This window comes from Phyllopteryx taeniolatus, chromosome 8 (genome assembly GCF_024500385.1).
Source record: "Phyllopteryx taeniolatus isolate TA_2022b chromosome 8, UOR_Ptae_1.2, whole genome shotgun sequence".
NCBI lineage: Eukaryota > Metazoa > Chordata > Actinopteri > Syngnathiformes > Syngnathidae > Phyllopteryx > Phyllopteryx taeniolatus.
Window position 1 is genome coordinate 26,318,623 of NC_084509.1, and position 20,618 is coordinate 26,339,240.

Sequence of the window (20,618 nt, forward strand, 5' to 3'; positions counted from 1 at the left end):
AAGACAAATATGTCCAAATAAGTACATGTTGTTGCACCGCCCTCAATAATTATACAAATAAAATACATTGTTTATAAATGTGTTTCTAGTTTAATACACTTGTATTGCAGCTTATTGTGTAAAAAAAAAAAAATAATTTCCAGAGTTGGGGCTACTTCTTTTTTTTTTTTTTTTACTTGTCAATTTAAATTGGTACAGAGTAAAATACTTATCGTACGTTATAGTCATATGTAGTACAAATTACGTCGCACAAGGAAAAATAATAAGAGTTCGTTGTGGCAAATCGCGTGGCCAACTCGATGACGTCATGTTGCGCATGCGCAGATCTGCTGTTGGGCCTGTTGACGAAATGTTTAATTTTAAAAGGTTTGCCGCACTGCGTTCAAGTACCCTGCAATTGAAAACTAAATGATTTGACCTCATTGAAAAAAGAAAAACTGATAATACGACGGCCATTTGCAATTACAAACGGTTCATTAATGAGGAAAAAAAAATACTACGGAGAGCTTTTGAATTGAGGACGTTTGCTGCCCTCAGGTGGTCACTTGAAGAGCTGCAACTGTTGACTGCTCAGGTACCCAGAACAGTCATAAAATATTATTAAATAATTGAAATTAGGTGCTTGAACTTTTTAAAAAAATATTCAGGTGTAATTAATAATTTTAACAAGTCTGTTTAATTGTCACGCTTCGCCCACGTGGTCTTCGGTGTCAATTAGCAACACGTGTGAATTAATCACCGCTTGGCATCACATTCGTCTCCCAGCACTTCCGGTGTTGGAAATCGAACCTTGGTCACGTGACAGATTTGGCCTCAAGTGAACGCGAGAAGGCCGTTGTTGCCATGGAAACAGCAAGACGGCTGCACGAGGCGGATGGACGCGAAGAGGCTTCGTCAAAGCAACGGAAGCCACCCCGGAAGCACAAAATGCTCGATTTTCAAGTGAAAAACATTCCCGCCAGAGGAAATGTGTGTACACTACGTTCAAACGAAAATCAAGCCAAATTAGTCGATTGAACGTGTTAGGGTTACAAAATTTGAATTTCAGGACCATGGTAGGATGTCAAGGTGAGGTTTTAATGCAGTGTTTGAAATTAGGGATTCATGCCCGGTTTGTGATTAAAAAAACGGGTCATAGTGTGAAATTAGGCATTCAAACCCGGGTTAGGGTTTTCAAAACTCGGTTCACATTAGCGTTTTAAGCTTTGTTTAGTGTTGCGATCATGAGTTAGGGTTTCAAATGAGCGTTTCATTCCTGGTTTTGACTTTCTAATTAGGGTTTCAAGTTTAGTGTAACGTTGCAAGCAAGTGTTAGGCTTTGAAATGTGGCTTACATCCTGGTCTACGGCTTTAACAAAAGAAGAAAAGAGTTTCAAATTATGTTTTCAAGATAGGGTTTGGGTTTGAAATCTGGGCTCGGGTGTCCAGACAGTGTTAATTAAGGTTTCTTATTCGGGTCTCCAGCCACAGTTCAGGTTTCAAACCAGGAGTTAGTGTTCTGCAGTCCTACAAATTGACTAAATGCATCTCAGCATATCTCCTGATCCCGAAATAAAGAACGTACGACTGCGTCTTCTTCGCACTTAGTCTGAAAGTCCTCAAAGCGGAAGTGTGGCTCCGTTGGCGGGCGCTTGACTTGGATTCAGTCCGCGAGGACAGCGTGAGGAGGCGGCAGCAGGTAAAGGTGAGAAGAAGCAACAAGAGAGAAGAAAGGATGGACGGAAGGAGCGAGTCGGACAAGAGGAGGATGTTGATGTCTTCGTGCGGGAGCTTGTACGACAGCAACAGCCTGCTCTTGCAGTACTGCAACAACAACGGTCAGCACGCACACACACACACACACACACCATATATACGAACAGTCAACAACGCATATGGTCATTGAGAATTTCCCACAGTCAAATTGTCAACAAACGCCCCGCAACAGACACAACTGAATGCATTTCATTTCATCCCAAATGTCAGCGAAATTTGTGATTTGGAGCTGCCAATCCAAATGCGAGGCCTCAACGACGAGATTTCCTTGCTCGGACAACGTTTGTATGTCCGCGAATAAGATCACAATCGCTTCTGTTGATTCCACTGTGTGGGCTCAAGTTGTCATTTTGACATTTTGGTGGCGTGGGTGTCGAACGTTAAATAAGTCACGTGGCATTTTCCGCCTGTGTTCGCATCTCACGTGCATTTTTGACACCAGTGATTCATATTTATTTTTTTATTTTACTCAATGTATGAATTTCATTGCTATTTGAGTATCCGCTGTACGGCGAGGGTCTGCTGCGATGACGCAGCAACAGGTGGCGCTGTAGCACTGAACTCTGAGGCGCTTTTAGCCAATTAGAAGACATTACAATTTACATGCGCGCATTCGTTGTTCCGAATGGGACGTTCAATGACCTTTTGTTGAATGTAACATTTAGTATGCGTTTTGTTTGTGTGTCTTGAATGTTACATTTGGGGCACTTTGTTGTTTTTGCGTGCTATATTCAATGAGCGTTGTTGTTTTCAATGTTACAGTTAGGGCATGATGTTGTTCTGTTTCAAGTACAGCGAGGGATCCTGGTTAAAGTAAGCCCTTTTAGTAAAAATAAAAACTTTTCAGCTGGTAGATTCGGGAGCATAAATGTGCTCGTGTACTCTCATTCTGGTTTAATAGATTGATTGAATAGTTTTCAAATACTTCAATTGGATTTTTCATTTGACTCAAATAGGACTTTTCATTTGTCGGACTACGTCGTCTTTATTTCGGAAGAGTACACGGAGTAACGATTTGATTTTGATTTGCGTGTCGTTCGTTACAGTCAACACGAATGACAAATCGGGATTTATTTTTAAACGTCAAATTGATGCATTGCAATTAATGTGCTTGCTTTTGAATGTTGCATTCAAGGCACTTTGTTTTTAAGGCAGAATCATGTTTTTTTGTATTGGATGTGATTTGGATGGTGTACCTAATGAATTGGCCGGTGAGTTTAAAATATGATTGGTTGGTTTTTGCTCAAATTCTGTGATTGATTGACTGTTTTATATGGGATAGCGCCACCTGCTGGTTGTTTGGAGATGTGCAGCCTCAGAGCCTTTGTGCTCGTTGATGATTCCCTTGTGGTGCGTTCAAGTACCGCACCAACCGACTGGACTGGTTTCATGTCCTACGTGTACTCGTGAGGTTCATTTGGGGATAAAGATGTGGTAATACCTCCTCCCTCCTGACGAGGCAACAGTGAGGCACGAGCCTCAATGCTAACAACAGAACAAGAAATGGTTGCATGCGTGTGTGTGTTTGTTTGTGTGTGAGCATGCATGTGTCTGGATTATGCTTGCATATGTATGAATTTGTATGCGTGTATTTTTGCAAAATTGCAGATTTGTGTGCCCGTGTTTGCGTGTGATTGTGTTTATGCACAAGTGTGTTTGTGTATTTCCATGCGCGTGTGTGTGTGTTTTCGTTTGTTTAATTTTTCTTGTGCTTCTGTTCTGTGTGTATTTGTGTGTGGATGCGTATTTTTTTCCTGTTTGGGTGTGTGTTGCTGGTCAGTGTATATGAATTTGTGTGTGTGGGGCTAAAGCAGGAAGTGGGCGTGGTCACAAGGAAGGGCGTGATTGGGTGGGGGGGGCTCAGAGGATAGGGGAGGGGTTTGCGCTGCGTGGCCGCGACACCTCCCTCACTGTTGCTCTGCGGACTCGTTGATGGAGAGCAGACAGCAAAGCGGCAAGATGGCAGGTAGGCCGGACCGGCTCTACCTTCATCATCATCATCATTAATGTCCACATTCCTCTTCCTCATCCTCTTTGCGTTCTGTGTGCTTCCTGACAGTCATCATGTGACCTCATCTCACCTCAACACCATCCTGGTGGAAAATGTGGTGCCGGTTGCATTGCAAGCAGACGTGTGTGCTTTGTGTGCGTGGGTGCGGGCGTGCGTGCGTGCGTGCGTGCGTGTGCGCGGGCGCGTGCATGCATGCGTATTTCAAGGTGATAAAGATCAGCAGTCTCCAACCTTTTTTGCGCGCCTGCCGGATTTCACGTACAATAGTCCACTGCTGTCATTCGTGTCCTTGCTACATAGCAAATGTTTTTTTAATTTATTAATATATATATATATATATATATATATATATATTGAGTATATGTACAGGCAAGTACCTGTTTAGTTTCCCACTTTCATTGTAGTACCACGTTTTGCCACAACACGCCGGGCACCACTGAACTCTACCGGAAGAGATGAGGTGGAAACTCGTCCGCCTTCCAACGTGTCCTTCATAATTGAAATGAACAAATCAAAATGTTTCCACTTAATCTTTCTCTTCTACTCAAAAGCTGTGCCGTTCTCAAATCCACAGCGGCGCAACGGCGCCATCTGCAGGGATCTGGTCATCGTTACAGAGCTATAGAAAGCTGAATTTCACCGACGAGCTGGGCGAGACCCTCTTCCATGTCTTCTTGTTGAAAAAGGGACATGATCAATTATTATTTGGTGTCTGCAAACGTTTGTATTCCACTCGACGACTATAAACGCTATTTGCTGAAAAACTCTTCTTTCAAAATGACTAAGGAAGTTATTTTAAAGTGATACATGTCGACTGAGAGACGACCTTTGCATGTCAGGGAGAAGTTAAGTTTAACCTGGGTTGTTAGTCGACGTCGTGGACAGTGTACACATTTTTTTTTTTTTTTTTCAAAAATGATTTTTTTAGTTTTTGCCTTTGCACTATTTTGCTACTAAAACAATTTGTTCAGGAAAATCCTATATAATATTAGGCCACAAAAATGTTATGTGGTATTTAAAATGTGCTATGTCCAGAAAAAAATGTAATATGTTGCCAGCAAAAAACTGAATGTTTGTTGAAGAAAAAAAAAAAACCTGCTACCTTAGGCTATGAAAATATTGTTTTGACTCTTAAAAAGTTATTAGGCAACACAAACTTAATATTTTTCTTTCAAAGGCTATAGATTGCTATTTGTTGCCATCAAATGTAACTATTTGTGCACGATAATGCAATGGTCGACCACAAAAAAAGTTGTCTTAAAACTTAGAAGAACAAAAGGAAAGTGAAAATAAAATAAAGTACAAAAGCTACAAAATCTCCATTTTCGCCACTTTTCAATTCCTGTAAGTGTCCCAATACATTTGCACAAATATTTGAATACATTTGAATAGTAAGTGTGAAAGCTAATCCTGAATAATGTCCCTCATATTAGCATGTGTGTTGCAAAACGCAAGAATCTGTTGAATGTGAGTGAAAAGGTCCGCAAAAAGGGAAAAAGAGTCCCAAGTCGTGTAGAAAACCTTCCGAGCAGAAGTGTGATGTGCGTGTGTGCACCCTGCGTCAATTTAAAGAGACAGTAGCAGCGATTGTGTTCAGCAAGAGACATATTTTTGAAGAGAGCGTTTGATTGTTCATCTTTCATGATTGTTCACCATCTTGATGTGGTTTATGCAAAGGAGGGGCCCGGCTACTTCCTGTCTGCTTTATCGCTCGTTTCGGATTGGACCACATGGCCGCAGGCATCGTTGAAGTGTTGAAAGAGCTCGCTTGTGTCGGAGTGTAATCTGCGCATGCGAAACGTAGATTAGAAATGTCGTTTTTTATTTTTTATTTTTTTGGGGGGGGGGGGGGGGAGGGTGGTCTCGTTAATATGCTTTGCCATTGCTGATGTCATCATAGGGGAGGGTCAAGGTTTAGATTTGGGGGTAGTGGGTGGAGTTTAGGGTTAGTGTTGGGATTAAGGTTAGGGGATAAGGGTTAGAGTTGGTTTTGTAATATGCTGTGTAGAAGGGGTGGAGTTAGTTTTTAGAGTTAGGGTTCATAAATTGTAAAGCGTTTCTTTCATTCTTTCAGCTGCTTTGTTTTCTCTTCCGTCTGAATCATGAAACGTTGTCGTATTGTTCTTCACCCCTGTGCAAAAACTGGAAACCTTTCACGAACGCACACAGACGTGTCGATCACGAGTAGACCCACCAAAAAGTCTCGAGGACCCGTGCCTGAAAAGACACAGGAAGTCCGCCATCTTGGTTTGAAACGGTCAATTGACATTGGTGGCAGCCTTCAGAATTCAGACCTTTTGCACTTAGAAGCACGAACCTTGTCTATTACAAATAGACCCACAAAAAAAAAGTCTCAAGGAACGTGCGTTCTTCTCTGTAGACGACACCATGTCGGCGGGCAGCAACATGGACATGGAGGACCGCGTGTCTCACCTCGAGCAGCGGCTTCAGCTTCAGGAGGACGACATCCAGCTCCTCAAGGCGGCTCTGGCCGACGCCCTGCGCCGCCTGGGCTCCTGCGAGGAACGGAGTCTAACCTCACAGCGGCCGGGGGGCGCCCACGCCACCGGGAGGAGTTCTCTGCGTGGCGCAGCCCCGCCCGCCAAGGGTAGGTCTTTTCAACCTATATTCAATTGAATACAATACAAAAACAAGATATTTCATGTCCAATCTGATGAGTGTTGTTGTTTTTTTTTGTATTCTCTCATTTTCTATCTGATGCCTGCAACATGATCCAAAAAAGCTGGAACATATGAGAGATAATTAGATGTACAAATATTTTTTGGAGGGGTTACGTGGTGTGCGGCTAATTAGCTTCTCCGCACATGCTTGTTTTTGCGCTCAGGAACGCGAACGTACTGTCGTCGCGATGTTTCGTTTTTTTTTTTTTTTTTTTGTCACTAGTAACCCGTAGTAGCATGAGCGTCGCAGTGTGGCTGACGCTATCTTGCGTTGCGTCGGTTGTTCAGTCCATCAGCTACTTCAGACGCTTCCTTCGAGGCCCCTGAGCAACGGATACGTACAACACAAACGCCTCCTCTCGTCACCGTCCTCGCCCAAGAAGGACGTGCTGCGCTCCATCAAGAGGTATCTTTGTACATTTATTCACGTCGAAATACATTTTCTTACGGATTTCTTTACGGTGTCACGCGTGTGTTCAGGAAGAGCATGTCCACAGAGCGCCTCACGGTGGTCAGGAGGGAAGCGGCGGCGGCGGCCGAGAGTCGGAGTCGAACAACTTCGTCCGGCAGCTCCACAGGTGGAAAAAGGTCAACAAATACTGAATTGTATTGCACTATACTCTTACTTACTAGCATTTTAAAAAGTGCTTTTTTTAATTTTATTTTTTTAAATAATCCCTCAAGGGAAATATGTAAATAAATGTAAACCAGTGGTTTTCCTCATCCATAAAACTGATGAGAAACCTTTTAACATTCTTGTCATAAAAGTGTAAAAAAAAAAAAAAAAGAAGCTGGTAATATTGATAGAAATATGTAAAATAGTGTATTTGAATAATCAAATCATAATTCTTTCTCTAAATTCTCTTCTGCATCGTTAATTTCAGTTATTTTGAAGTCCATTCATTTGAATGCAAATACAAATAAATAAAAATGTTCAATGTAAGTGTAAAATAGTTCATTTGAACAATTAAATGGTAAGCATTCTCATTTTTAATTGTATTAGTTATTTGAAGTTAGAAATAAAATAACCAAGCATTTAATTAAATTAATGTTAATTGTACTTGTAAAATTGTCTTTTTTACATTTCATTCATGACTGATTTAACTCTGATCAATTTAGTATTTAATGGAAAAATAACATTTTAAATATATTTAAATATAAATATAATAATAAATATATGATCATTTGAATATTGTATTTACAATTTATTTTAATGAATCAATAATTTAAGGTAATTACAAAATGATAAAATCATTTTTAAACCATTCATTTTAGTAGAATAACAATTCATTCTCATTTTTAAATTGTACTTATTTTATTTCAATTAAACAATTATTTAATAAAGTTAATACAAAATAGTAAACGTTTACTATTGTATATTTTATTTCAAATAACTCAACAGATCTTTTCATTCAATAAATAAATAAAAAAGATCATCAATACTGGGAGGCAGGAGAAGACGAAAGAGAGAGAGAGAGAGAGAGAGAGAAACTGCACACCATGACGCAACATCTTTTCATCCAATTCTTCTGTGAAGTGGCCACATGTCCGAGGGTCTGCGAACTCAGCACCCTTGCTCACTTTCTCCTCACATTTGCTCGACAATTCTGTGGGAATTTAACAATATGACTTATTTGTGCGCTTCCTTAACTACATGAGATGTCCAAAATATTAGGCACAACCTGCCGTACGATGTAGTTGTTGGAATAATAACAATCATTCACATTTTCCGGCATGGAAATTGGACATTGGGAAGGTGGTGCAGTGGCGGCGTCACATTTCTCATGGAAAACCGGCGAGGAGGAGTCAAACGGGCTCGCTTGATTCAGGAAGTGACTCCTGATTGGGCGACAGCAGCATATGAGTTGGCAGGGCGAAGGAGGAAGTGCGAGAGTGTTGCCCAGCGACATACACGCGCACACACACACACACACACGCACTCGCACACTCTCCTGTCAGTGTCACGGTTTGTTCTAACGGACGCAAGCAGCCATGAAGAAATCTAGCAGGTAAACTTTACCACCTTTCATAACTTCAAATCAATATTATAATCATCATTGTGCAACTAGTCTACGCGGAGAACGGGGTAAAGCTGACGGAAGTTGGATTTTAACGAGAAATGTTGCATGTGTTGCGTTCAAGTGCCCGACGGTTGTGCGTGTCCGATGTTGGTCGAGGGTAATTTGAACTTTTAATTGCAGACAGTTGCGACGACACGCACGCGCACAGTTTTTTTTTTCGTGTGTGGAGGTTCTTGTGTTGCAACGTTGTCTCACAAGTTGTGTTTTGTCGATGTAGTGTGTGTCTGTGTGAGTGTGTGTACATTATTTATACACACTGAGGTTTCACTAATTGACTGGAGCCAATGCTCGACGGCAACCGTCTGGGCGCGCGCACGCACGCACGCACGCACGCACGCACAAACATACACAGTGGAAGCGGGTAGGATTGTGTTACGTTCAAGTGCTCCTTGCACGTTTTGTTTCTTTTTGTTTTGTAAAAATTCACGTGGAAATCATTTGCTTTACTGTATTAAATTCTGTTCTTCGGATGTGATGATTACATCACACACACGCTCACATGCATGCGCGCGCACACACGCGCGCGCGCGCGCGCGCACACACACACACTCAGACAGGCACCCAAGTATGAACTTGAGTGCTTTGTGCGGTTCTTGCGAGTCCATTAGAAGCAAAGCGGCGATGCATGAACCTTCTCACATGGCCGACGATGGGAAACAGCAAGTCAGAGTCGCGCCCTTCAAGTATGAATTTCATCAAAACTAAAGCGTTCATTTTATGCAAGTGTGGTTAAATACAGGAAACACTATCTGAAATCCAGTGTGAGAAGAAACCACAATTAAACAAAAAAATAAAATAAAAAAATGAATGAGTTTGGTGCAAACTCAGCACAAACGTGTGTGTGTGTGTGTGAGAGAGAGAGACATCGTCACTTTTTAATGCAGTAGAAGATAACATGAGGAGCACTTGAACGCGACACAAAGTGCGTGCATTTCTCTCCAGTGAGGGATTATATGATGATGATGATGATGGGCACACATGACTGCATATTGAACGCATGCATCTGATTGGCTGTGAGAGGTGCCCGTCAAGTTGGTGCTGCTGTTGGGCCCGTCACCTGGACCAGAGCCCACTGACTGCGGCCAAGTGCCCAGCGTGGCCTGCGCTTATTAACGTGTCGTTTCGTTGGCTCGGACTGGCAGGCGCGCGTACTCTCACACACACACACACACGCACGCACACACACACGCACGCACACACACACACACACACACACGCACTAGTTGAGACAAAACAGCTCTTTGTGTTTGTTGAGTTCTTGAGTCTCTCTTTTGCGCTTTGCCTGGCGTCGAATAAGCGTTTCCATGGAAACCTCCTGAAAAAAGTTAAACTTTCTTTCCAATCCTGACACAGGGCAGAAAAACAAGACAATCGGTGTCACTGAATGTGAGGCTAACGTGCTAAAACTGCTTGGTTGGTTAACATGCGTGAGGCTGAGCAATAATTTTTGCTAACTTGCTAGAGGCTAAACAGGACATTTGGATCACATGCTACAGGCTAAAATGCTAAAATAAACGTATGACAAACTTGCTACGTTCTTAGATGCTAAAATTGACGCGTGGCGAGTGTGATGTAGGACTCCAATGCAGCACACGAACCACTGGAATAGTTGGAAAGGATTTTAATAAAGACGTCATCTCAACTGTGACAGGTCAATTCAAAACCAGGATACAGAGCAGTCAACTTCACAGTCGCGAGGGTGAGGCTTTGAAGATAGGGAATTTGTCTTGTGCCAAAGTGATGCAATGGTCCGTAATCCATAGATAGCAGGTCAGATTTCACAGTTGTCTTAATCCACGATTCACAGAGAGCAGAACAGGAAAACTGTCACTTTGTTGACTTTGGAGAACAGGCAAATGTGTCTCGCGCAGGGTCATGCTGTAGTAGCTTGCATGTAGGACAGTCAAACGCTCTGACAATGATTGCGTCATCAACGAAGCCTTAAATGCGGGGGCATCTGCCTGTGGCTAGTAGAACATGATTGGCCGACAGATTGGCTGTCTGTCATGGCAGACTGTGACAAAAACTGCATGTTCGGCTAACATACTACAGTCTAAACTGTACATTTACCCATGATGCTAGATACTAATATGCTATTTTTCCAATTTCAGTAAATCTAAAGAATGCACCTTCAATACAGGTAACAGGCTTTTGGTGTTTTTTAATGCATTTTTTAAAAAGTATTATAATAACAAAAGTATTTTTTGTAAGAATAAGAAGTTGAAGTCCGTACCACCGCGATCGCCTCTCTGTCTGTTTGTCAGAGGATGGCTACGTGAGGATGTTTCTGCGCGGCCGTCCTGTCACCATGCACGTGCCCGACCAGCAGAGGGACAGCTACAGCCTGGACCATAAGGGGGCGCTACCGAGCCGCAAGCTCAAGCTGGAGTGGGTGTATCCTTCAATGGAGATGCTTGGCTATGCTAAGTAACCTATAACTTGGAGTGGAGTGGGTGCAACGAACGTCATACGGAGATGTTATGCTGTACTATGCTCTCCTATTGTTTATTTTCCTTGACTGCGCGACTACCGCTAAAGCTACGGCTACCGCGGGCGCGACTGCCGCTCCAACTTGTACCTTCTGCCCACCGGAGAGATCGTCTACTTTAACGCCTCCGTGGTGGTCTTGTACAACACTGACGAGCAGCAGCAGAGACACTACCTGGGACACAATGATGACGTCAAGTGGTGAGCTGATAAGATGCACGTATAGCTCGCATGCTAAATGCTAACCCACATGTTCAGCTAATCTGTTAGAGGTTAAATTTTTACAATTAGCGAAAGTACTTCTTTTAATCCCTTGGGAGGGTTCCCTGAGGGACATTAACGAAAATGTATCTGACAAGCTAGAGGCTCACATCTATCCAACTCGATAGACCCTAACATGCTAAAAACGCATACTCGGCTAACATGCAAGAGGCTAAACCACAGATTTAGCTAACATGCTATATGCTAAGCATCACATTTAGCTTATCGTATACCGTAATGTGCTAAAAAACGATGTTTGGACAATCGACTAACATGCTAAATCGTTTCTCTTCTCAGCTTAAGTGTGCATCCTGACATGGTTACCATAGCAACAGGGCAAGTGGCGGGAAATACTAAAGATGGAAAGGTACATGACACATACACTATCATGGTACAGGCTAACATGCTAAAATTCATTTCACACTAACATGCTAAAGGCTAAACTGTACCTCTGGATAACATGCTACAGGCTAACATGCTAAAATTGTTGTTGAATTGAATTGTTGAAATTGCATGTTCAGCTAACAGCTAGAGGCTAAACTGCCCATTTGGTTGTCGTGTTTGGGGGTCACATGCTAAATTGTATATTTGCGTACAGCTAACTCACGAAACTGGACATTTGGCTAACATACTACATGCTAACATATCCAAATGGGCTCTTAAGTGAACATGCTAGAGGTCAATTGGCAAAATTGACTAATTCAATAGCAGCTAAACTGCTCATTCGGAAAACATTCTCTAGCCTAACATGCTGGACAAACTGGATATCATGACAAAATGCTTGTAAACATGGTAAACTGACTGTTAAGCTCAAAATGCTAGCGGCTAACATACTCAAAACGGTGTGTGCGTTTAGCTACTAGCGCCTCATGTCCGCGTGTGGGACTCTGTGAGCCTGAACACGCTTCACGTGCTCGGCATTGGCGTGTTCGACCGAGCTGTCACCTGTGTGTCCTTCTCGAAGTCGGTGAGTAGCGCCACCTATTTTTTAACTTCCCTTTTGGTCAAAGTTCCAAAGTCTGACGTCTTCCCTGTAGAATGGCGGCAGCTTCCTGTGCGCTGTGGATGACGCCAACGACCACATTCTGTCAGTGTGGCACTGGCAGAAGGAGAAGCAACTGGCTGACGTCAAGGTAAAGGTCTGACATTAGTCTTGATGATCATGTTTTTTGGAAGCTAAACGTGTCCTGACATCTTCGCAGTGCTCCAGTGACTCTGTGCTGGGGGCCGTCTTCCACCCGATGGACGCTAACCTGATCGTGACCTGTGGAAAGTCGCACATCAACTTCTGGAACCTGGAGGGAAGCACGCTGACCAAGAGACAAGGACTCTTTGAGGTAACCATTACAATAACAGCATCACTTTTGTTTTGTCGCAGCAAAGCATTTGCATTTATTTTTTTTCACTAATATTGGACATGTTATGGTTTTTAAAACAGAGTTAAAAGGTTGTCAAAAAAGTGTAACAGCTAGAATAGAAGTGGGTTTTGGACCCAGCCTTGAGGTACGTCACACGTCTTAGATCACTTACAATCCAGTGTCAAGTTGTTGAATGCAGGCTTTATGGCTTTCAAATAGTTTTGAAACGTCAAAACAGTAGCAGGGAGAAACCAAGTGGGCTTAGGACTGAGGTTCGAGGTACTACAACAGGTTTTGTTTTAGATAAATGATTGGTTATTAATAAGTTTTTATTCATCAAACAAGCTCATTAAAGTCAATTTTAATGGCTTCAGGAATATAAAATGAAAGATGAAGTTGTCAAAAAGTAGCATGGAGATTAAAAGTGGGCTTCAGACTGAGCCTTAAATTACTCCCAGTTTTTGTCTTTGAATTATTTTTGTATTTTGTCCGAGTTCTGATATTAACTTGATTAATTTAGGCTATTTTAAAGTACAAGATGAATGGTCAAATCGATGAAAATAAAAGTGGACTTGTGGTACTCCACGTTTAGGTTTTGTAATCGATGACTAGTGTCTCATTTTGTGTTGTAATCAAGCCAATGACAAGTTGTCTAATGTTTCATGGCTTTTAAAATAGATGACACATTCTCAAAAAGTGGAGAATAAAAGTGGTCTTAGCACTGAGCCTTGAGATACTCCACGTTTTGTCTTGATTTATGATGACACAAGCTATATTTTGTGTTGTTTTAGCTCATAGCCTTATAGCAAATTGTTTAATGTAGTCTAGGGCTTAAAATACAAGATGAATGGTCAAATTGTCAAAAAAGAGAGACTAAAAGTGGGTTTAGCATTGAGCCTTGTGGTACACCGTATGTCTTAGATCACTCATACTTTTTTCTCTCTGAGCTATGATCAGTCTGAGAGGAAATGTGAACATAAAATTTGTATATTTTTGTCTTTCCCTGTAGAAACACGAGAAGCCCAAGTACGTGTTGTGCACGGCGTTCGCCGAGAACGGAGATGCCATCACCGGAGACTCGAGTGGAAACATCTACGTGTGGGCCAAAGGTACACCACATTATTTATATTCACGTAAATAAATACAGCAAGTGTACTATATTGTGTGAGCTGTGATTGGCTGTTGTTGTGATGGACAAACAGGCGGAAATCGCATCAGCCAGGTGTTGCCGGGGGCCCACGAAGGCGGCATTTTCTCCATCTGTGTCCTGAAGGACGGCACCATGGTGTCAGGAGGAGGGAAGGACCGCAAGGTGGTGCTGTGGGACCGCGAATACCGCAGGCTGGCGGACATGGAGGTCAGGATGAGTTTAGGATTACAGTCTACCTGTGTTTATCGCAGAGGATATGTTCTATAGACCGAGGGCGCCAATGATGTATCGCGATGTAGCGGGAGTTCACTGTATTGATTTTTATGAGAAACTAACTTTTTTTGTGTGCGTTCATCAGGTGGGTGACACGTTTGGACCTGTTCGGGCCATCGCGGAAGGCAAGGGGGGCGAACTCTTCATAGGGACCACCAAAAACGCCATTCTCAAAGCAGCCTTCCCTGACACACTGATGCCCATCGTACAGGTAAAAAAAAACAAAAACAAAATGTAAACACCCTGAGAATAGAATATGCTAACATGCTGAACTGCACATCTGGAAAAATGCTAGCAGCTAACATGCTAAACTGACTGCTTGGCTAACACTGTAGACTGTATTTGGCTAAGATGATAGCAGCTAACATGCTAGAAACTGAACTGCACACTTGACTAACATGCTAGAGGCTAACATACTAAATCGACTGTTTGACTAGCATGCTAGAATTTAGCATCTAGAGGCTAAAGTGCCCATTTGGGTAACTGGTAGTAAGTAATTGACACTGACTAAACTAACTAAGCTAAAAATGCATGTTTGGCTGACAAACTACAGGCTAAGCTGCACATTTGGATAACATGCTAGCAGCTAACAAACTTAAAGGACTGTTTTGCTAACATGCGAAAAGCTAAATTACCCATTTGGATAACATACTGGAGGCTAAAATGCTAAATTGACTGTTCGACTAACGCGCTGAAGACGAAACTGCATATTCGGCTAAAATGCTTGTAGCTAACCTGCCGAATTAAGTATTGGATGTGTGTATTTACAGTTGTTGTTATCGTTGTGCGCGTGTGCCCCAGGGTCACACGGACGAGCTTTGGGGTCTGGCTGTGCATTCGCGTCTGGATCAGTTTGTCACCTGCTGCCAGGACAAACTGGTTCACCTGTGGGACACAAACACCCACCAGCCCATCTGGACCAAAAGCATTGAGGTTATGGGGGGCGGGGGGAAATGAATTGAATTAAAAATGTCTCCTCAATGTCAGACCGTTAGAATTGTTTTGTTTGTTTGTTGCTTGCAGGATCCTGGAAGGTGTGTGGGTTTTCATCCAAACGGAGAAGTTCTGGTGGTCGGCACCATGACTGGAAGGTCCGCCGTCTTATCATCCTTATTAATGCAATTATGTTATTAATATTGGAATAGCGGATGTTGTTCACTTTGCGTGTCTGTCTATGTTTGTCTGGACATTTATTTGTTTTTATATTTGTTTGTTTGTGCATTTGTGTTTCTTGTTTTGTTTTGTATGCTTTAAATCTTTGTTTTTCTATTTGTGTTTTTCTGTTTGTGCGCACATCTTTTTTCGTGTTTGTGTCTGTCTTTGTTTGAATGTGCATTTATGTGCTTTTTTTGTAATTATCGTGTGTCTTTTTTCTGTTCGTCTGCTTGATTTTGTTTGTGGTTTCTTTGAATGTGCATTTGTGAGCTTCTGTTTTTTGTTCGTGTCTGTTGTGCAAGTTCATGTTTTTCTGCTTGTGTGTGTCTCTGTGTACTTGACTGTGTTTGCTTTTTGTTTCTGTGCTTGTTTTGTGTTTTTGTGTGATTGATTGTGGATGTGATTTTGTTTTTGTCTCAATTGTCTTTATGTGTGCGCATTTCAGATGGTTAGTGTTGGACACAGACACCCGTGACCTTGTGTCTATGCACGCAGACGGCAACGAGATCATCTCCAACGTCAAATATTCTCCAGGTAAAACCTCAATAAAGCCTCCGTCTGTTAGCATTTGATGCTAACCACAATGTGTGTGCGTGCGTGTGTGGTGTCAGACGGCAACTTCCTGGCGGTGTCTTCTCACGACAACTTCGTTTACATCTACGCTGTGACTGAGAACGGACGCAAGTACAACCGCATGGGAAAATGTAGCGTAAGTACAAAAAAGTCCGCGGAGCAAACATGTCATGTGACCAGGAAATAGCTTTGTCTATGTCGCTGTGTGTTTAAAAAAAAAACAAAAAAACAAAAAAACAATTGGGCTTATTGGTACAAATTCTCCCTTTTGTCAATACCTGTATAATAACCTCACTGTAGGTCAAATGATTTAATAATTTCTAATTTACTGTTTATTTTGTTCAATTGGACTCTTCGGCATAAAATCTTCCTAGCGTCAAGAAACGGGTCACATGACCAGGAAAAAAACCAAAAAGGCGTTCAGCATGCCTGAAGATGCGGCTTTAGCGTGTGTATCTGGTGTAAATGTATATTGTATAATTTAAGGGGTGTGAATATGACCCCTCAAAAGTGAGGCCCTTTCACTACTTTTAGCAAGTGAAATGAAATTGGATGGACTTGTCTTGTCCATCATAACTGGATGCAAAAATCCGAAACTGAACAGTAAGTCTGCCAGATTGGTTCAAAGCAGACATCTCGGGCTAATTCCGGGCCCAGATAGAAGTTGCGAGGGCCCGTGTATTTTCTTTCTGCTTGCAGCTTAATGCTTACGCTTATGATGATAATGATTTTTATAATTTGTTTCTACGAATGAATGTGAATGTTGCTCAGGGTCACTCGAGCTTCGTGACGCACGTGGACTGGTCCGCCGACAGCCGCTACCTGGTCACCAACTCGGGAGACTATGAGATCCTCTTCTGTGAGTGGCGTCTTCCACTTCCTGCGTGTATTTGTGTGTACATCCACACACACTAAAGGTGTGGCGCGTTCCAGGGGAGGCGCCCAGCGGCAAGCACGTGACCAGCGTGGACGCCGTGCGAAACCTCACCTGGGCCACGTCCACCTGTACACTCAGCTTCAACACCTTTGGTAAGCGAGGCCAACTCGGACTCCTGATTATCAGCGTGTTTGTATTTAATCAACCCAAACGCACACAAACATGTTTACACACTCGCTGGACTCTTCATTAGGTACGCCAATACCTAAAAGATCGAAAACAAGTTAACAAAGATCGTAATGGTGTGCAAGTTGTGGTGTTCCTGATATTTTGACCTTCAACCAGCTGTCAGCGTGTTGCTGACAAAACCCTCAGAACTGTGAGGCAGACGCCACAACCACTTTCACGTAAAACTGTTTGTGACCCTTCAACCTTTGGACACATTGTCTTGATGTTTTTGCATTTTTGCTCCAGCAGATCTTCCGGTGTGTTGAAATCGTGCGATCGATATGATTTTCAAAAACACACGTTTTGGTCTCGTGTTTATCAGGCATTTGGCCGGACGGCGCCGACGGCACCGACATCAACGGCGTGTGCCGGTCACACGACGGCTCGCTGCTGGCGTCGGCCGACGACTTTGGCAAAGTGCACCTGCTGTCGTACCCCTGCTCCCAGCCCAGGGTCAGTCCTCCCCAAATCATTTTCTCAATGAGTCAGGCCCCATCCGATCATACTGTAATATTCAACATTTCAATATGAAGCGCATAGCATCTTATTTTGAAAGACAAAGTGTGGCTTACTTGGCAACTGATGCCCTGATGCACGTTTAGAACTCGGGAAGACTTTTTGAATCAAACGTCGTCATCCACAATCAGTCCAGATGCCTTCGTTCCATGAGTGCGACGCTAACCTTTGAACCCTTGTGAAAAATGGCGTCTTGCAGGCGTCGGGCCACGAGTACGGCGGCCACAGCAGTCACGTGACCGGCGTGGCCTTCCTGCACGACGACGGCCGCCTCATCTCCACCGGAGGAAAGGACGCCAGCGTCCTGCAGTGGCTGGTCGCCTAGGTAACGACCTCCTGTCCACCGGGGGCGGCGCCCTCCTCTTTCACTACGCGCCCGTTGACACGCGCGTACGCTGGAAGAAATGAATGTTTACTATGGTGCATTAACTCGTTTGGCGTTTAAAAGCAGGATGTGAAATGTAACAACAAATATTAGCATTAGCCCACTAACCGTGCCTGGATGACTTTTATTATGTTCAAAATCCTCAAGCGGACTTTGCTTGTTAGAATTGTTGGCTGTGATGGGCTCCTTTTAGAACATTGTAGATGCTAATAATGCTAATGCTAAAGTGCTGTTGGAGGCTGAATCTTGCAGATGTCACACGCACACAAACGCGAATGTAAACAACAACAAAAAGTGCGTCATGTCCCTTTAAGAGCAGCCCGGTTGCCTTGTCACGCGTCGCCGTGGAGATCTGCTTTTTTCTTCTCCGACTCCTTCTTCCTCTCATCCTTCTTTTTCTTCTCCTCCTCCCACTGCACTTCTACCCCCTCCTTCTCTTCCTTCTCATCCTTCCCCTTTTCTTTTCCTTCTTTTCTTTCTTGTTCTACCTCCTCTGCTTCCTTGTCTTCCTTCTCCTTTTCCTCAGTCCTTCTACTTTTCCTCCTCCTTCACCTCTTCCTTTTCTTTTTCCTCCAGTTTCTTCTACTCTTCCTTCTCCTCCTCGTGGTTCTGCCATCTCCTCTTCCTGGTGGAGGAGGGGGAGGTACAGAAGGAGGATAAGAGACCGGCAGAGAAAGGGAAGATGGCAGAGATGAAGGAGAGGAAGGAGGATTAAGAGGACAGAATAAAAAGGAAGAGATGAAAGAGGAGTAGCAAGAGATGGAGGAGTAAGAGATTTGAAAAGGAGGAGAAAGAAAAAGTGGGTAAGGTGGAAGAGGAGAGGGAGTAAGAGGACGGAGAAGAACGAAGAGTAGTAGAAGGAAGTGAAGGAATAGTAAAATGGAGGAGGAAGAGGTGAAGCTTCTTCCTCCACTTCCTCCTCCTTCCCCTTCCTAAAGGAGGAAGAAGAGGAGGTCGAAGTAGCGGAAGAGAAGGTGAAGAAAGAGGATGAGGAACGAGGTGGAAGAGGTGGCGAAAAGGGAGGAGGAGGCGGTGGAAGAGGAAGAGAAACGTCACCACTTCCTCTTTCTCCTCCGTCTCTTACCCTCTTCCTTCATCTCCACCTCCTCCTCCCCTCGGTCTCTTCGATCTTTTCTGAGCCGCGGCTGGCCAAAGCGCAAGATGCGCACCGGGCGGCGCTACGGCGCAACAAGTGCATGAGCAAGTCGCTTGGAAGAGGTCACTAGAGTTCATATATGCGCTATATCCAAACATATCGGAATATATGTGCAATTCCGTACATCCGAGTGGCCGTGCTGTTTTAAAATCGACGCGTGTAATGTATAGTTTGCGGGATTTGTGCGGTGTGGGCGTGTCACATGATTGACAGGCAGCTTAACTGTTCGTTTGGCCTTTCGGTTTGTTAATAAAGTTTTTACCCAACTATGAATGACATTGGGTCCCTCTTTTTGTCTTCTCATCGCCCAAATTAAAAATAAGAGCATTAGTAATAGTGATGTTTATGTACAATATTGAGAAGTCGAATATGAAACTACTTTGCATTTCTGATTGGTTGTTTTTCTTGGACGTGGTGGTTTCTTTAAAATATCATTAGAGGCACAAGATGGCGCTCGAGAGTGCTGATTTAAAAAAAAAAAATAATCATCATCATTTTTTCCCCCACAGATTTTACTGGTGTCAGTTTTAACAAATATAACATGATGACATTTATTTTTTTAACCCCTTCAACAATAAAACAAGCATTGGTCCACGACATGGACAAAAGCATCCAGACACACTTCTTCAACAACCAATAATCAGAGATGCAGTAAATCTTCCAAAATGTCACAATTGATCATCTAATTAAAGACATTTTGGACAATTGTATGCTTGGAAAAGAATCCTAATATCGTTTGGAAAGTCTTCCCAAAAGGAGTATTTGCTTCCATTTTGTTCACGTTGGAGGTCCTGTAAGTGTCCCAATACATTTGTCCACCGTGTGTTGATGTGAACGGATCTCGTCGTGGGAACGGCAAACATTCCGGAACATTTCATTTCATTTCATTGAAAAATTGCGGCTGCCCGAGGCTCCGAGACCTTTTTATGAGCAAACACACGCGTGGAGTGAGGCCTCGTGGGTATGTCCAGCTTAAAAGGGGGGTGGGCAGGGGGTCATGCAAGTTTTCAAAACGCTAGCAAGATTTCAATTTAACCTCATCTCGTGTCCGCGCCGCCTCGCATGTCTGAATAAAGAAACGCCCGCCGCCAGCTCGCTCAACGGAGAAGAACCAGGAAGACGGCGGCCGGTCGCGCTCGGCTCGGCGGAACGGGCTCGGGTCTCTTCGTCCCGCTCGCCTGCGGCCCCCTCGCTCGGACTGCGCTTTACACAAAATGTTCCCAGCTTGATGTATTTTTGAGAAGGTACAATCAATACAACAAATCTGAGGTGATCAACTGACCCGATGAGCCCGTGAGAACGGTGACGTCGCCGTCCATTCGTACGTCGCCGCCGGTGGATTTCCAAGCCCGCCAATATGGACTCGCGCCACCGTTGTGGATGTTTAACTTCGATTCCTTCTTTTTATCTTGTTGCTAACCGGTGTGACGTAACCCCACCAAGAAAGTACAACGGTCTCCATTTGTGTCCCCACGAGGTTCGCGAGCACGAGGTGTGCTTGAGCAAATGATTGACGGACTAAAAAGTCACGCCCCCCCCCCCCCCCGCACACAACCCGCGGAGTCACCGATTAGCTTTTTTTTTCTTCATTTAAAAAAAAGTTTTTTCCTTTTTGTTTTTTCGTATATTTTTTTTGTGTGTGCACGAGTGGCGTGTGTGTAGCATGAGGAG

General features: G+C 43.4%; 1 protein-coding gene across 4 annotated transcripts; it reads left to right on the plus strand.

The window, feature by feature from the left end:
• Positions 1–864: 864 nt before the first annotated feature.
• eml2 (EMAP like 2) lies at positions 865–19,220 on the plus strand. 4 transcript variants are annotated; one of them, XM_061782361.1, is made up of 23 exons: positions 865–1,068; positions 1,588–1,817; positions 6,147–6,374; positions 6,736–6,853; positions 6,928–7,035; positions 10,640–10,668; positions 10,793–10,922; positions 11,067–11,216; positions 11,574–11,643; positions 12,133–12,243; positions 12,314–12,409; positions 12,479–12,613; positions 13,644–13,743; positions 13,837–13,991; positions 14,143–14,268; positions 14,859–14,990; positions 15,081–15,148; positions 15,658–15,746; positions 15,824–15,921; positions 16,557–16,644; positions 16,719–16,814; positions 17,213–17,343; positions 17,606–19,220. In XM_061782361.1, the coding sequence occupies exons 1-23, from the start codon at positions 1,061–1,063 to the stop codon at positions 17,729–17,731; spliced, it is 2,622 nt and encodes an 873-aa protein (XP_061638345.1). In that variant the 5' UTR covers positions 865–1,060; the 3' UTR covers positions 17,732–19,220. The 4 variants fall into 4 exon arrangements, with proteins under 4 accessions (XP_061638345.1, XP_061638346.1, XP_061638348.1 ...); XM_061782362.1 differs by lacking the exons at positions 865–1,068; positions 1,588–1,817 and adding an exon at positions 3,653–3,721; XM_061782364.1 differs by lacking the exons at positions 865–1,068; positions 1,588–1,817; positions 6,147–6,374; positions 6,736–6,853; positions 6,928–7,035 and adding an exon at positions 8,303–8,456.
• Positions 19,221–20,618: the final 1,398 nt, after the last annotated feature.

Bases quoted from the DNA above. Each gene is read 5' to 3' on its own strand.
- eml2 (XM_061782361.1), top strand. The intron at 11,644-12,132 runs GTACATGACACA...GTGTGCGTTTAG, and splicing joins GAAATACTAAAGATGGAAAG to CTACTAGCGCCTCATGTCCG. The intron at 12,614-13,643 runs GTAACCATTACA...CTTTCCCTGTAG, and splicing joins AGAGACAAGGACTCTTTGAG to AAACACGAGAAGCCCAAGTA.